The sequence below is a fragment of the Candoia aspera genome, chromosome 1, assembly GCF_035149785.1.
Source record: "Candoia aspera isolate rCanAsp1 chromosome 1, rCanAsp1.hap2, whole genome shotgun sequence".
NCBI classification, from domain to species: domain Eukaryota; kingdom Metazoa; phylum Chordata; class Lepidosauria; order Squamata; family Boidae; genus Candoia; species Candoia aspera.
Window position 1 is genome coordinate 174,455,915 of NC_086153.1, and position 16,895 is coordinate 174,472,809.

At 40.4% G+C, this 16,895-nt stretch overlaps 1 protein-coding gene across 1 annotated transcript in view; it reads right to left on the reverse strand.

The window, feature by feature from the left end:
* Positions 1-329: 329 nt before the first annotated feature.
* PARD3B (par-3 family cell polarity regulator beta) overlaps positions 330-16,895 on the reverse strand; it is a 569,932-nt gene continuing 553,366 nt past the window's right edge. The window contains exon 23 of the mRNA XM_063317964.1: positions 330-1,358. Within this exon, the coding sequence (XP_063174034.1) occupies positions 998-1,358 (361 nt within the window). The 3' untranslated portion in view covers positions 330-997. The remainder of the gene's footprint in view (positions 1,359-16,895) is intronic.

Sequence of the window (16,895 nt, forward strand, 5' to 3'; positions counted from 1 at the left end):
ATTAACTATATAGCAGGCAGTTCTGGTATTACCAATGGAGAATCAGCCCTCTCCAGACATGTAGACACCCACACACATTTATATACTGGCATACAAATGAACTAAATCTTCTAATCATCATGAAATCAGAGGTAGGAAACTACATACTGAGCCCTTTTGTATTTCCTTCCAGAACCTCTTACAATGCAACACTGTATGGTGTTCTAAGAACTCCTTAGGCATCTTTTATATTTGTCCATCTGCTCTTGTTATTAGAAAACAGAGAGAAGACGAGAAAATTGGCATCAGAATTGAAGCATCCTTACAAGCAGCTGAAAAGAGTATTCATGAAGGATTCAAAGATGAGAGAGAATGCACTATTACCAAGATGAAGACAATAACAAGTGTCAGGTCACACTTTGAAAGGAACCCATCTCAGTGACACTGCAGAATACTCCCAGTTCTTCAGTTCAGAGGAAGTCTAGTAAAGTAGGACCTGCTATACTGATTGCACCCTCAGTGGCATGGATTATATACCTTTTTTGAAATCATTCCTCCCCCGCCCATGACCATCTGGGTGTCTTTTTTGTGCCTGTGTAATTGCAAATAGCCCTGAGTGGCACTTTGTGGTGTGTGTAGAAATACTGCTGAGTCTTTATCTACCATCATCTACTGTATGTTTAAGCATTTTTTTTTTTAAAAAAAACCTCTCTTACTCTTCAATACTTAAAGGTCATGTACCACTTGTATGAGTTTGCAATATAGCTGGGTACGTATCCTGGCCATAGACTGGCCAGCGTTAAAGAGCACTTTCCTTGGAGTGACTTACAGCATCTTCATAGCATCACCCAGCCATTGCTGAAGAAATATGAAGCCTGTCCTTATTACTGGTAGGTTGGCAAAAGAATGGGTAGATGACGCTAGAAGATGCTACAGGCTGAGAGTGCAGAAATTACTTCAGTGGGACTAACTGTAAGATGATGTCAACCGCAAATATCAGCCAGAGTTCAGCTTTCAATTACACAGCTGCAGTCACAGGGTCCTTCTGCCTTGGATCTTGGTACCTGCATTGGTACTGATCAGGAGTGCTTTGACGGTGTCCTATTCTGCCCATTTCATTATAAGGTGGAGCTCTGTGGCCTTGTGGTGGGGATGGTGGTACATCTTGGCGGAGAGGTCCTTTGTGCTGGATAACTGGCTGTGGTGGGAAGTACTGAGAATACCATAGCTCTGTTGCTCTTGGGCCATCTGGTGGAGGAAGGTAGCTCCCTTTGGAGGGGTGGACTGCAGGTTGGCTTGCAGGACAATAAGGAAGATCTCTTTCTTTCTGTGCTATCCGTAGCCCTGTTAAATATTCCATTGGTTCTACGGATCCATGCCTGGGAAGAGAAATAGAAGGGGAGGGGGAAGCTGTCAGTAAAAAGCCTTGCATCACCTTAATCTAAAATGTACCATTTGTTTGGGGCAAGAAATGCCACTTTGACTAGCAACTAGTCCACAAAGGTCTGACATAACAAAGACTTTAAGCTCTGGCCTGGTAAAACACTGAGGATGCCAGTGGAAAAGTCCAGCCCCCACATACTGCAGCTCCTTCATCAAACAGTGCAAGCGATTCATAATCCATTTGCAATACTGAAAGCAAGACCTTTTTAATAATGTGTGTTTGACTGTGTCTTGTCTAGCCTGAAGATAAACAGATGAGTTTGGTCTGTATCCCAGCAACCCATGAGGCTCACATACAATTCATACCTCAAAGCTGATTTACCTATGTCGTTGCCTCAAACATGCCAGTCCATAAAACTCTTGAAGGCCCATAATTAGAAAGCCTGGCATTCCCATAAAAAATATTAATGATACGAGGATACAGTATCTGTGTTCAGTGACCTAGGGGCCGATAACATTTGATTCTGTGTGTGTGTGTGCCCGTGTGTAGCAACCATGTAAGCTGTGTGCATGTATATGAGCATGTATATGTTCCTCAACTTGCTTGTGTTAATTTATATTTGACAAGATCTGGATCAGATGCAAACTCACACCATGAAATGTCAGGGGAGGGCTGATGATGGGGTCGTTCTATAGGTTTTTCTGTTCCAAATCTAGGATTTACATTAAAGATGGATTCTCCCTAAAGCCAGGACAAATATTACATGGAATAAAGAAGTGTTGTATGTAGATGTCAGCACCAACACCATAAAAGTTTGACCTATTAGGAACTGTTCCCTGCAAACTGAAATATTTTTTCAGTTACAGAAAGAACTCTGAACTGACTTGCTGACTGCAACACTGAAAAACTGAAAGAATTCGTGTCTTAGTGCTAGGTTTGTCAGATTCTACATGTCATATTTTCTCCTCTTTCGTGGATCTCAGACTGTGTGCGTGTGTTTCAAATGTTCTATTCTTCTGCTAAATTTGTGCAATTCATGTAATTCATGCAATTACGCTCCATACATTTGATCCAGCTTGCCAAAGAAAAGAGTGAAGCACTGGAGGATAGCCAGGGAGAGTTTTTCTTAGGAGCAGAGATGCTTAGAAAGCATAACACAAATTCACCCTAAGCAAAAGTGGGAATGTTATACTTAAGAATTTTTTTAGAGGGGCAAGGTGGCCACCGTGAGTGGGGCAAAGATGCAAAGTGAGCATGAGATAGATGGATAGATAGATGATGATAGATAGATAGATAGATAGATGATAGATAGATAGATAATCAGCCCAAATCAATTGACTGCAGGATGAAGGAGTCTTCACTGAACATTATGGACCATAATCTGCCACGCTGGTCCAGTGCAGCTTGGTAGAGAGACGTTTTTAGACTTTCTAGGGAGAGACAGCAATTGTCCCAAATCACCCAGCCACCTTCCCTGCCTAAAAGAGACCAGCACCTGGGTCTTCTTGCTCCTAGTCCAGCACTTTAACCACTGCACCACATTGTTTCTCATACATATGTATACATGCAAGCATGCATGCTCGTGCACACACACACACACACACACACACACACACTGTAAGTTGGGCCAGAATTTTCTGTTTCTTCCTAGACTAGGAAAGGAGGGAGTTTGGATTTAGTTAGTTCTGAAGTATGATTTAGGGCTTATCCTACAGTTTTTGTGTGCTTACCACTACAAAGTGGGAAGAAATAGTGCCACTGATGTTCAGTCATTATTATGGGAGATGGCCCAGATGTGTGTGTGCATACATGAAGAAAGGGGGGTTGATGGTGACCTGCTACTCCAAGGCTTCAGATTCCTATCCTTGTTTCAGATTATTTTGTGATGATTTTATGTTACTACAGTGACTTTTATGCCACTTCAGTCTGAAGCAGCTTTCAAAAGTAAAAAAATACACTAAAAATCAACATAATAATAGAAACAGTAACATCTCGTAATACAGCATCCATGGTGCTCACTTTTTATCCAGAACAAACATTATGTATTTCATGAGGCATCTTTAAAAGCATCTGTCCTGTTCAAAGTTTGCAGCTGTTTGCGGGTGAAGGCACATTAAATGTCTCAAGAACATTTCTGGGGAAAGAGCCACCAGGACAAATCCTGCATCTACCGTCTATCCACCTCAGTTCCTCAACTAGCTGGAATTAAAGCAGGCTGCATGGATGAAGGCTATGAAGCCTAAGGGGCCAAATCCAATACTCAGAAGACCCTAGAGCTAATAGATTGCCAATGTGGATAGCAGCTATTGATCTCCCATGGTTTCATCTAAACTATTATTTGTTCTGCTTGTAGACCAACCAGTAACAAGTGTTCTCTAACCCAGTTTTAAAACCATATGAAGTTGGTGTACACCACATTTTGTTGCACTGAATCCCATAGCTTAAATATAAGAGGTGTGAATGATTGCATCCTTGTGTTTATTATGAATCTTCCACTATTATTCTTAATTGAATGACCCAACATCACAGTATTGTGTTTGTGTGTGTGTGTGAGAGAGCGAGAGCGAGAGAGAGCGAGAGAGCACTTCTGTTCACTTTCTCTTGATAATTATTTCTACGGAGTACCACTTTCATGAAACAGAGACTGCGAGTCCAACCTGAGTATACTCCTGGCCCTCTGAGTTCAATACTGTCATGTTTAGTAACTTTCTATACAGTCTTAAAGGGATGCAGTTTGGTGGTACCGTAATGAGCTGCCGTCACCTCACTAGATAGTGCAAGAGGACCCTTGTGGTCTTTTACTTGATGCTTGATGCAAGTGTATTGTCAGAGTTCCATCTGGAGAAAAAAAAAACACTGGCTCAAGTCATCTAGAGCTTTGGGCTACAGAGTTGTTGGAATGAGAGCTCATTTCTATTGAGCTCTGTTGGGAGTTCAGGATTAGCTTAGAATGTTCCTTGATCTGGTTTTCTTGCTAGATGTGCAGTTGGAATGCATATTTCCTGTTTGTTTGTTTTGCTTTGTCAGCCACAACCATCTTGATAAAGATGGACCTTGTCAGTCATGTTTTAGCTAACTCCAGCTTAGATTACTGTCATGTGGAATGCTCTCCCCAGGGGACCATGCTTGTCATCCATGTCTTTTCAATACTAGGCTGACATTCTTCTCTCAGTCATTTTTATACTGTTGTCATCCCTAGGATTTTGGCTGCCTGCATTATATTGGAGCAGAATCCTGTTTTTTACGATTTTTCTGTGCTATTTATTAATTATATATATATTTTATTTTTAAACTGGCCCAGTAACTTTGTGATGTACTCAGAAAACTCAACAGATGTACAACCTTAACTGAGATACAATCCACCAGTCAATCAATGCAGTCAGAAATTACCCAGAAACTGTAGTTAGTTCAAAAGTTGCAGTTTACTTGCTGGTGGGAACTAGGCATTTTGGCAAACTAGATATAGCTAGCACATCCAAACTTAGGGCAGAGGGATCTAATCTTGACAAACAAACAAGTAAATAAATAAACAAGCAAGCTATTGGATAACCCACAACTCAATTCAAGGTGATAAATAAAGGAAAGAAAGAACATATGCACACAATAGCTCCTTCTTGATCTAATGTTACTTTCAATCGTAAAAAAAGCATCTCAAATTGTGTGATAAAAAGAGAACAGAATCTTCTGAAACGTGGTTCTGTAGTGCAAGCGGCAGCAGTAGCTACCTTAGCACTTGTTGGTTCAGAGTCCTTTCAGCATCTCTGAGAGTGGCTCCAGGCCTTCAGCACTTGGTCTGGAGTCCCTCATACCAAACAGGGAGGGCCTGTCTTTTATAATGTTCTGTTTTCAAAGTGAAAAATCTCTGGGGAGTACCAGAGTCCAGAAAGTCCAAGGCCTGGAATTCTTCCTCTTTCTCTTTCCACTTTAAACAGGAAACATTTGCACTGAGCCATTCCAGTGGGAGAATGTAGGTTCATTTCAAGGAAGATAATGTTTGTGTGTGGCTTATGTTTGGTGATTTATCCTATGGGCTTAAATGAGTCCAGCAGGAACTAAAAACACACATTATGTTTCACGTCATGTAAAACAATGCTTGGTAAGTCTGGAGCATAGCATAGACACAAAATACTAGGCAAATAAGATGAGGGTCAGAAATGTGCAATTTTCAGATAAAACTAGAATAATCAGCCATTTGCTTCTTCTTTTTAAAGTTATTATTTTGGCATGCCAGAACATCTCCCTTAAAAGTGCTTGGTAACAAAAGTAGGTTATCATGGTTTTAGGTTAGACTGGTTAGTTCACAAAGCTGGAGGAACATCTACCCCCAGAGCCTTAGCAGGTAGGGAAGATTATGAGATCTTGTAACGATATGAATGAAGCATTAAATGTTGACTCACTTTTTCATGGAATGACCTAAGCAAGAAAATACATTGAACCTAGATGGAATATACCCAGGATAGACTTTGTAATCCTCCTTTTGAAGGGCTTGATCCATATTATATTGAGAGTCTGGATATCTAGAATCAGAATGATCATGTTTAAAATGATAAACATGGCAGTGTAGCTACTTCGGCTAACTTGAGGAAAATAGGGTTCTCTTAACTTTGTTGGACTGACAATATTCTTAGCATTTTTTTTGTAGAAGAAGATGACTTTATAGGAATTTTGGCTGGTCTGAAAAAGTACACACAGTTCCTGGAATTCCTGATAAGACAGAAATGCCTTTCTAGAAGGCACATCATGGCCCTTATTGAAGTCTCATGACTAATCCAGAGGAGAAGTAGCAAAAATGTCGCTAACACAAATCTACAGTTTGTTGTGTTAAGAATGTGATTTACAGAAGTTACTTTGATGGACTGCCTTGAGTGCAGACTGTAGAAAAAGGGAAATTGGATTTTAATTAGGGTGTTTTTGAAATAAAATTGCATAATCTTATTTCTCTTACTCATGAAGAAAGATGAAGCATTAATGAGGACGTTAAACCCCTTTCATCCCCCTGGAAATGCTACTCTAACTTTTATATATATCTGTACTAATTAGAGGATAGAATTTTTAAAAAGATTGTTAAAAAGCAAAAATGAAAATTGTTGCCAGAGTCCTAAAGTCTGAAATCTTTCCAAGGCCGCCTCCAACAGCCACAACAGGGCTAAAATCCAGAGAGAACTTACTCCCTTCTCTAATGTTTATATTGAAATATAATTCCTTTTTGTGCATAGTTGTGAATACAGAAACTAAGCTGCTGTTTCCAAGAATGTCACAAAATGATGTCGAAGCTGAAATGGACTTCTATTCATATATGAAATCTTTAATTGTCATTTGTTTTCAAGTTGTGCATTTTCTTTCTCTTACTGATGGTGGCCAGTGATGTGGAAGGGTTGAGGACATGATAATATCGTAATAGTCATGATAATATCAAGACATGGAAAAAGCGGTCCAAATCTGGGCATGTCACCATAGCATGCAATCATAAAGTGAGTGTAACACATAGTTCTGCCCCCTGCTATCACACTTAAAACATTCATATCTTGAATTACAGTACATGGAAACCAGAGCAAGGGTTGGGAGAGATTCATACACATTTTATTTTTCTGAGAAAGACTGATAAAGGAGTATAGCTACAGAAGTATAAACATACTTTAATTCTGAGCCAGCTCACCTTCACTTGACCTTATACAATGCCTTACTTGTTGCTACTTTTCCTAAAAAAACCAACTCAACAACACATGTACAGACTGAGAATTCACTTGTGTGTGTCTTAGTTTTCCCTTTCCAAGCATAAGGAAAACAATACTGCTTTTTCACTTTGCAAAACCGGTTACCTCCAAGGAGGTCCTAATGAATTTTATTCTCGGCTTTTATTGTTTTTGTTGACTCCTGCAGGCCCCAGAGTTCAGAAGCCTGGTTCATGCCTCCATGGTGACCCGTACTTTGGAGGGTACACATGTCTCTCAGATCAACAGGGAAGGCAGAAAGTCAGTGACCCATGGGATTCATCCAAAATGTCTGCTGCACGTCCAGCCACTCAGAAAACATGTGGGGAACATTCCCCGTAAGGGAAAAAAATGAGAAAAAATCTAGCCTTAGGAATTCCTACAGGTCACAGAAGATTTAACAATATGGGAAATTTAATAATCCCAAAGAGCAAATGGAAAACTGAGGCACACTTCAGTGTATATAATTTTATCAATTAGATCTCTGCCATCATCTGTAGGTTGAGTCATGGCAACTGGATTTCTTTCTTTCTGGTAGAAACGTTTCGCTGCTTGTCCAAGCAGCTTCTTCAGTCTGGGCAAAGGTTGGTGAGGGGACCCCATATATGTCTTCCAGGGTGGCTTTGCCCAGACTGAAGAAGCTGCTTGGACAAGCAGCGAAATGTTTCAACCGAAAAGAAAGAAATCCAGTTGCCATGACTCAGCCTACAGGCGATTCCACCGGGATGACTGAGAATCTTCATCGACATCTCTGCCATCAGTACTGGCAATCCAGAAGCAATGTAACGATCATGTCAGCCTGGCAGGCATGGTCTGTCCAATGAAGTTGTTGAAACTGAGCAACTGGTTATTGCAAGAGTACAAAGACAGAGATACTTGGATCTGTTAGCTTCAGGTTCCTGGCAATTCACTTGCTCCTAGTGATAAACAAATATGACCCCTTGCATGCGCAACAAGGATATGCAACCAGAAACTCCACAGACGCAGGTCCTCCTGAAGCACTAGAACGAACAGGGAAAAGAAATGGATGCCAGCACAGCCTCATGCTTTTAAAGGGCAGCAACTGGGTATAAGCTGGAAGAGGTCCCTCTCCAAGAGTTCCTTTATGAATGTCTGAAGAGGTGGTAAGAATTTCCATCCACTCGGCCTTAATTACCATTTGGGAATGTTGCTAGGGTGGGGGTATCATCAGGGTGGACAAGCAAGCCCGACACACTGCTGTGGGCCCTTCATATCAGTGAGCACCTAAGGGGACTTCGCATTTATTCACCTATCCAAAGGGGTCACTTCCACAAGTGCACTTGTTCCCTTGGGGACCATGGTTTTTCCATTTAATATAGGATCACCCAAAAAATAAAAACGCACCTTGCTATTTTATATGGAACAATATTCCTTTCTACAAAAAGGTCTGGTGCAACTGACTACAAACAACTGGTGAATGAAGAATAAGATAAGACTGTCCCTTCGGGATCATGGAGCTTTAATGCAGTCATTTGTGGATTGTATGCAGCCCAATTGCCCATTTGCAGCTCCTCTAGTACTATATCGCACCACTGAAATTTGTTGGCAAATTCCTCCTTTTCAGTAGCATGAAAATGTTGAGGTTCATTGAAACAAGTGTGGAAATAGGAGCAGAATGCCTTTGGCAAATAAACATCCCCATGTTCAGCCTAGGGGAAAAAAAAATCTTCCCACCCCAAATTTTGGTGCTGTGATTCAAACCACTTGGGAGACTTGTCCGCTGTCACTAAATCTACTTCTAGAGAAAAGTAGAGCTCCAAAGAAAAATTAATATGTATTCTATTATTTTATAATACCTGATAATAAAAAATGAGAGCCAGTTTGGTGTAGTGGTTAAAGGCACCCAACTAGAAACCGGGAGACTGTGAGTTCTAGCCTTGCCTTAGGAACAGAAGCCAGTTGGGCGACTTTGAGCCATTCTCTCTCCACCTTAGGAAGAAGAAAGCAAGGGCAAGCCATTTCCAAAAATGTTGCCAAGAAAGCTGCGTGAACTTTTCCAGACAGTCATCAGGAGTCAAAACTGACTTGAAAGACGATGATATAAAATTAATATTAATTGAATTAATTACTATTAAATTTGTCTGTAAAATAAGGCACCCCATTTACAAAACTGATTGCTTCCCCATCTACATACAGACACACAAAGTATTGTCCCACATGCGAACTATTATCTCTCATATACCCATATAGGGAAAAAGACTGCAGAAATCTGGAATCATGAAGCATAAAGCACAGCATGCTTACTTGGTATGAAGACCCAAAGAATTCAGTGGCTCTTATGCTCAGTATGTATTATCGTGTTACTCATCTCCACCATCAGTACCCAAAATGCAGATGGAAATTAGTCCAGCAGATGGAAAAATTGTTGTTTATTCGTTTAGTCGCTTCCGACTCTTCGTGACCTCATGGACCAGCCCACGCCAGAGCTTCCTGTCGGTCGTCAACACCCCCAGCTCCCCCAGGGACGAGTCCGTCACCTCTAGAATATCATCCATCCACCTTGCCCTTGGTCGGCCCCTCTTCCTTTTGCCCTCCACTCTCCCTAGCATCAGCATCTTCTCCAGGGTGTCCTGTCTTCTCATTATGTGGCCAAAGTATTTCAGTTTTGCCTTTAATATCATTCCCTCAGTCAGAGAGCAAGGATAAGACAAGATAAAAGGAGAAAAAGAATAAAAAATACAACTTATAAAATATGTTGGGGACTATCTATAAAAGAGTGCTTCCACATCACCATCTTAACTACTTCCCCTGCTCAGGGAAGTAAGCATGGGCTGCTGTGCATGCTCACTCAGTAGTAAGTCCCACTGAGTTTGTGGCCCTTTCTCCTGGGTGAGCATGCTTAGGACCTTCCATTCCCCTCCATGAATAGAGGGGGAGCATCTGCAGTGGAGAGACCCTCTATCCAGGGAAACTGCATGGGGCTGAGGATCCTGGTTTTCTGAAGTCCTCATTTGTATGGAGAAGCTCAACTGATATACTGTAGGAAGTTTTCCACTGAAAACAACTGTCTCTGCAGTCGGAGGGACACAAGAGGAGGCCAGGCTAATCAACTCATCCTGCCTTTCTTGAAATGACAGCTCTGTTTTCCCCCCTTTCTTGTCTCTTGTCAGCCTTTTATTATTTGCACACATACACACCCCTTTTGCTCACTTCCAGCAACATCTTCTTTTATTACACATACTCAACTCCAAGAGGAGGGCAGGGCTAGAGTGTCCCTCATCTCCTTGAAGCATCATAGCAGCTGCTGCTTCTCTTTGCCTCTTTTCAGCCACTTGCTTTCATTATCTGCACCTCCTGCCTATTTGCTCACTTTTAACAGCATCTTCCTCTAATAATGTATTCTTGGAAAGGTAAATACTTCCATTAACAGGGAAACAGTAAAAAGAAATGCCTTTTTCTTTTTTTCAGGTTAATGTGTAATATGTAACCAACTAAAAAGGCATGCCCATTCAAATTTGCAGAAAATTAGTCTTGTTCAAGTTCTTGAAAATGAAGAGGAGAACAAAACAATACAAAAAAGGGCATCTAGTATGGCACTGGACATTAGCAATAAGAACACCAAGCCAGTCTTCCAGAAGGTGCATCTCAACTGTACCTTCTCAGACTACATTTCAAATGCTTAAAAGTTATTTAAAAACAATCAAGTTAAAATGGTAAGGTATGATTTCAACTCATGCTACCAAATTAAAAAACAATGTTTTGCTTGTTCTGCTTTTCATATATTCATTACTGTACTAACACCAATCATTTGAACTGGGTCGCTTCCCAAGAATTTCAAGGTCATAACTAGCAAGAGCCTATAAAATTGAATCATTAGAAAAGCGGCAAGGACACCTAGAACTATTTGTCCTTGAACATCCATGTTAAAGAGTTAGAAATAACGTGAGCTATGCCCAGCTTGCTGCTGGTACAGTCTAGCAGAAAAAGCTTGGATTTTGGGTGGGCTTAGTTCAAAGCCATATCGTGGGGTCATGCGGTGGTTTGCATCACTCTCTTATGCTCAGGCCTCCATTTTTAAAAGGGGAAATCTGAGGTTTGCGAGGGCAAACTCACCAAAGATTATGAAGCACTTTGTAAACTACAGATGTTCTAGAAATAATGGAGGTCATAGTTCAGTTAAGCCCTATTTCATCATTTCTCTTTAGTAAAGTAAAAAGAAAGTAGACCCTTGACCAGACACAAGATTGCAAATGTCTTAATCTAGCTGAGATGCTTTCCTTTATCTTTACCACTGGACTGAGACGTGATCTGTAATTTCTAATGAAATAAAATATTGAAACCTTGAATTCCACAGTCACATTGTTCAGAAAACAATAAATGGGTTTTTTATTCATGTGAAATACTTGCTCTTGATGTAAATATGTGCTGTCTCATACCTTCTAGTCCACTAATATCTTAGAAGAAGGCCTATTTATTTCTTTTACCTGAGATAACAGTTGTCAGTGGTGCAGAACTTGACTGTTGGTGTGTAGAAAGACTGAATCATGCAAGTCCCTGCCTGTAGCCCAGAAACAGATTTACACCCTTAATGAGAACCAGGCCGCAGAGAACTCCTGTGCAAAACCCAGCACTCTGCCAGTGCTGATCCCAGTCCTGGAATTGACACTGAGTCTTCATTATACACTGTGCAAAAGTGCTTCGTAAGAGGCATATGCTAAGGACATTCGGGAACAATTCCAATCTTACTCTTTGATGGCTTTCGGAAGCAGAGAAATGTTGGGGGCAGGAGGCAATGCTTACACTGCCAGAGATCTGATGGTATTAACCTTCCATAAACAACATGCAGGTGCCTGGATGTAAGTAAGTGTTTTCAGAGAAAACCCTGCCATTGCCATTTTGATGGTGAGGAATGTGTTCAGTGAGTTTGTCCTGTTGTTCCAACAAGTTCAGCTCTTCTCTATTACAAGTGGCCATACAGCAGCAGAATATAAAGTCAAGAGATGGTTCTTTCCAAAACACAAGTCCAAAGGATCTCAGATAAAACATCTGACAGATCTCTGATGTCCTCAGTGCTTATTATATTTACTCAGTAAGCCCAGGTTCAGAGGGTGGAGAAAAGTCCTTTATGTAGGACGGTGATTACCCAGCAGCAAGGCTTCTGATCATTCATTAGTAAAAACCCAGGTCCAGAATTTGAGAGGATGTTCTTCTGAGAGGAGATGCTATCAGGAAAGTGGAGCTGCATAAAGGAACATTTCTATATGGGTGAAGTCTATTAGCATGGAAATAGGTATGTGTGTATGTGCACAACTATACTTATCTAGGGGCAAACCTATCAGCTACAGCTCACTGAAATCCATTTTGCATCATTGGACATCTTCAGAGTAGGCTGGCTTCTTCTCAAAAGCCCTTGGTTTTAGTAATTTTAGGATAAAATTTATATTTATATTTATTTATTATTTTAGTATTGTAGGTGTTGACTTGGTGATTTTATGATGCTGAGGTTTTAAGGTGAATTTTATTGTACACCGCCCAGAGTCCCCCATTTAGGGGGAGATGGGCGGTGATAGAAATGTGAATAACAAACAAACAAACAAATAACATTTAGCAATGAGGGTTATGCTTTTCACATTTAGAAACTTCAAGGTCCCAAACTGCTAAAAGAAAACATGCTCTGTTTGCTACTGTTGATGTCCATGAAAGACTCTTGCACCTCAAGGTACAAAGCAGATGTTTAGCAATACCATCCAGTCCTTGCACATGCCACACACAGATTATTTATGCGTTGCTCTCGTAAAGGTGCTGTCTCCTTCTATTCTTTATCAACAACGTGTGGCTACAAAATCAGATAATGTAAACTTATACCATCTCAGCCTCTCATGCAGCACATGCCGTGCACTAGGGGCTGTTTGTACTTCGAGGAGTGTGTTTGGAATTCCTGCAGTGTCGGATTTCCAGTTACCAGACCTCACATGCAGCACTGCCGCTAAGCAGGATTAGCAGACTACTATGCAACATAATATATTCCAGAGTTTTGATGTCTTTAGGCTTTACAGATCCATACAGAAGATGTCATTTGATGACTTAAGATGCTGAGTGGAGAGCAAATATAACAAAATAAAAGACTTCATGCACCACTTGCCTTTGCAGCAGAGTACAGAAAAGAAAAAAGCACAAGTCCCTTCACTATGCCAGGAGCATAATTTGGATACAGACATGTTTTAAAGAAAATTAAAGAAGCTAGGTTGGGTTAGCTTATCTTCTCCTTTATGCTACTGCAGTTAGGTACAATTCCACCCACAACCCAGACATCACAGAATGAAAAATTGGAGGGGAAATGGGGGTTGCTGCTCTGATTCAAATCATTTTCCTGTTCTGACCCACAGAAATAAAATGAATGATGCTAGCAATACTGCTTCCACTGAACTCTTGGGGAATAGTTGATGAGAAGCCTTGAAATGTAAAGCTGAACCTCTAGGAACAACTCGTGATATTAACAGCTGTCAAACAAAATAACTCAGCCTGATTGCTTTAACTAGTGAAATCATTCGATTAGAAAAGTCAGTGGTAGCAAACATCAGTACACACTCAGACTATTTTCTGTGCCGAAGAGAAAAGCCTTCCCATTATGTATTATGATTATTATTTTCAATAACCTGTTCGTTGTTATGTCCAGTTTAGTTAGGTTGTTTTCCAGGTAAGTTTCCCTCTTATTCCAACAAACCCTTTGTGTTGCACGTGTAAAAATATGTGCTGTGTCTTGTATTTTGCAACCGGGATACCGCTGGAATTATCATGTTCTCCTGACACATTAATGTACTCTTACAATACTTTGATGTTAATTTTTTCCCCCAACTGGAAAATCAAACAACAGTATCCCAGAGAATTAATACTTTATGGCAATTCTTAGATGGGACCATAATGTACCCCTGTCCCATCATGGTGAAATGGTTGTTTCCAGCATCTTGTATCAAAAACAATATTCCTGTAATTTTTTTATTTACTTGTGGAAAGTGTGAGATGGTTTCTCAAAAATATGAAAATTGAGGGAAGGTGAAATTATTACAAAGAGAGTGTTAGAGTATTTGCCACAGACTGTACAATGAAATGTAAAAAATAACATTGAACTGGGTGAATAGGACCAGTTGTAAAGAACTCCAAAAACAAAATTAGCAAAAAACATGCTATAATTCTCTCCACATGTTTTGGGAATTATATCCCACTGAACAAAATGTGTTTTGCTTCCAAAGAAACCTGCATTAGTTTGGATTGCAAATCAATCAATCAGTGCACTAAAAGAGTACAATAAATACATGAATGAATGAAGCTAAGAACATTCAAAATAGATACGTCTTTTCTTTAAGCTCCTCCCTTGCTTTACCTGGACATTATAGAGCTGACCATGATAAGAGATGACTATTAGGTGGCTATTAATTAAGCACAATGAAAATAAAAAACAAATTACATGAATGGTCCAATAGATTTTGGAATAAGCTACAAGGGAAAGTGACCATTGTCTGTCTAGCTGCTTTTTATATTCTGATGATCAAAAGCAATGCTTGGCTGCCTTTCCATGAATTGTCTTTGGAATTTTATTTGTTTGTTTGTTTGTTTATCCAATTTGTCCCTGCCCATCTCCTCCCTTTGAGGGACTCTGGGCAGTTTACAGTAAGCAATTAAAACAACCATCATAAAATCCACAATATAAAATTACAATAATAAATAATATAAAAAAGTAAGGGTAAAAAAGGGTAAAAAAAAAGTCCAAGTGTGGGAGGAGTGGTCTATAGCAGCCATCCCCATGTAGATCTATTCCCCTCTCCACCCCAAGCGAGGCGGCAGAACCAGGTCTTCAGACTCCTCTGAAAGGCCAGGAGCGATGGGGCCAATCTCACCTCTGGGGGAAGCATGTTCCATAGGGCAGGTGCCACTGCAGAGAAGGCCTGCTTCCTGGACCCCGCCAGACAGAATTCACTTACCGATGGGGTCCGCAGCATGCCCTCTCTGCATGATTGGGTGGGACGGGTTCACGTAATGGGGAAGAGGCGGTCCCTCAGGTAGCCTGGCCCCATGCCATGTAGGGCTTTAAAGGTGATAACCAACACCTTGAATTGGACCCGGAAGCAAACTGGTACCCAATGCAGCTTGCACAGCAGCAGTGTTACATGTGCCCTTCTGGGGGCACCAAAAACAGCCCACACAGCTGCATTCTGGACCAGCTGAAGCTTCTGGATACTTTTCAAGGGTAGCCCCATGTAACGCGCATTGCAGTAGTCTATATGGGAGATAACAAGGGTGTGAGTGAGTGTTCGAAGGGCCTCCTGATCCAGGAAAGGGCGTAACTGGTGCACAGCACGTAGCTGCGCAAAGGCTCTCCTGGCCACGGCTGCCACCTGCTCTTTGAGCAGGAGCCGTGAGTTAAACAACTTACTGAAGAACATGTTGCTATTTTGTGACCTTTTCAAAAGTGGAAGGAGCTAAAGCCTAATGTAATGACTGGCTACTTAAATTAACAACATGTGTTTTACTGTATGTTGTACATTGTTCAATACAACATAATACCATGAGCGTCATTAACCTCTTGGCATCAGGAATTCTCTTTTCCATGCCAAGTAGTCCTGTCTTTTGTGTTGCAACCCTTTTGACCAGGTTTAGAATGTGGATTCCTTCTTTCTACCCTTTTGTTCCTTGAATTGACATGGGCTGAGATCTTACAGTATGTCAACATAAAACATTCAGCTCTGTGGAAAGAGTTTTGCATCTTCCTGAATTAACCTTTCTGATCAATCTAGAGATGGAGTTTTAGAGAATTCTTGGTCTCTTCTAGCCAAAGGAATCACAATTTGGGATGGTGGAAAACTTAGGCAGCTGACCAAAGCAGCAATCCTATCCCAACAGGAGGGATTTTTCACTTCTTGTTCACTTGGATTATGCATTTTGATTGCTTAGAGATGGACAAAATGCTTAATCCAAGGTATTAGGTTGGAAAAGGTACACACCTAGAGAAAACAAACTGGAGTCCAGCTTGTATCAGGCATGTCATTAACTGAGCTCTGTTAATGAGGCACCCGATATCAGAAAATAAGGGGAACAGGTCTGAAGGTTAGCTTGTTAGTAACTGCCAAGATTAAGCCTTCTTAGTGCACTTAAAATCAGCCTTTCTGATACTCTAAGAAAAATATCCTTCTCTATCATGCAAAGGGAAATACAGCAATATTGGCTATAAGGAGAAGGAGTGGGACCGCAGATGAGTACCATATTTAAAACTGCACCTTTTGCTAGTGCTTTCCCTACCCTACAGAAATCCTAAAGCATTCTGTAAAACATGTTCATAGTCATATAAAAACACATTTTAATCAGTTCCCATTTTATACATGAAAAATCAGCTGCACTGATAAAAGAATTTTCCACAAACAATAGAACCCATTAGCAAATCTCCTTAAGTTGTAACAAGTGGTACAGAAGATTCTAGCTATTCAAATATTGGATTATTATTATTATTAACATATGGGCTGATTTTTAGAAGCTGGATAAAATACTATAAAAGCAGGTTATTAATACTACTACAGAACATTTTAAAATTATCTTTTATTTTAATTAGAGCATTCATTGGTGTTTCCCCCTGCTGTCAGTGCTCATCTGCCCTACTATTCTGCTATTGTACAAAAAGTTTCAATGAACTCAGAACAGTTTGAGTTAGACTCAGCAGAGATGATATTTCCCTCAATTTTTAGACTTTTATTTCCAAGTACAGTAATTCAAGCCTATTTGCTGAAACATTTTTTTTCATACCTAAAGCTCCAACAAAGTTCACCATCTTTGTTTAAAATATTTTTGTCATTTCTTTTGTTTAGATATTG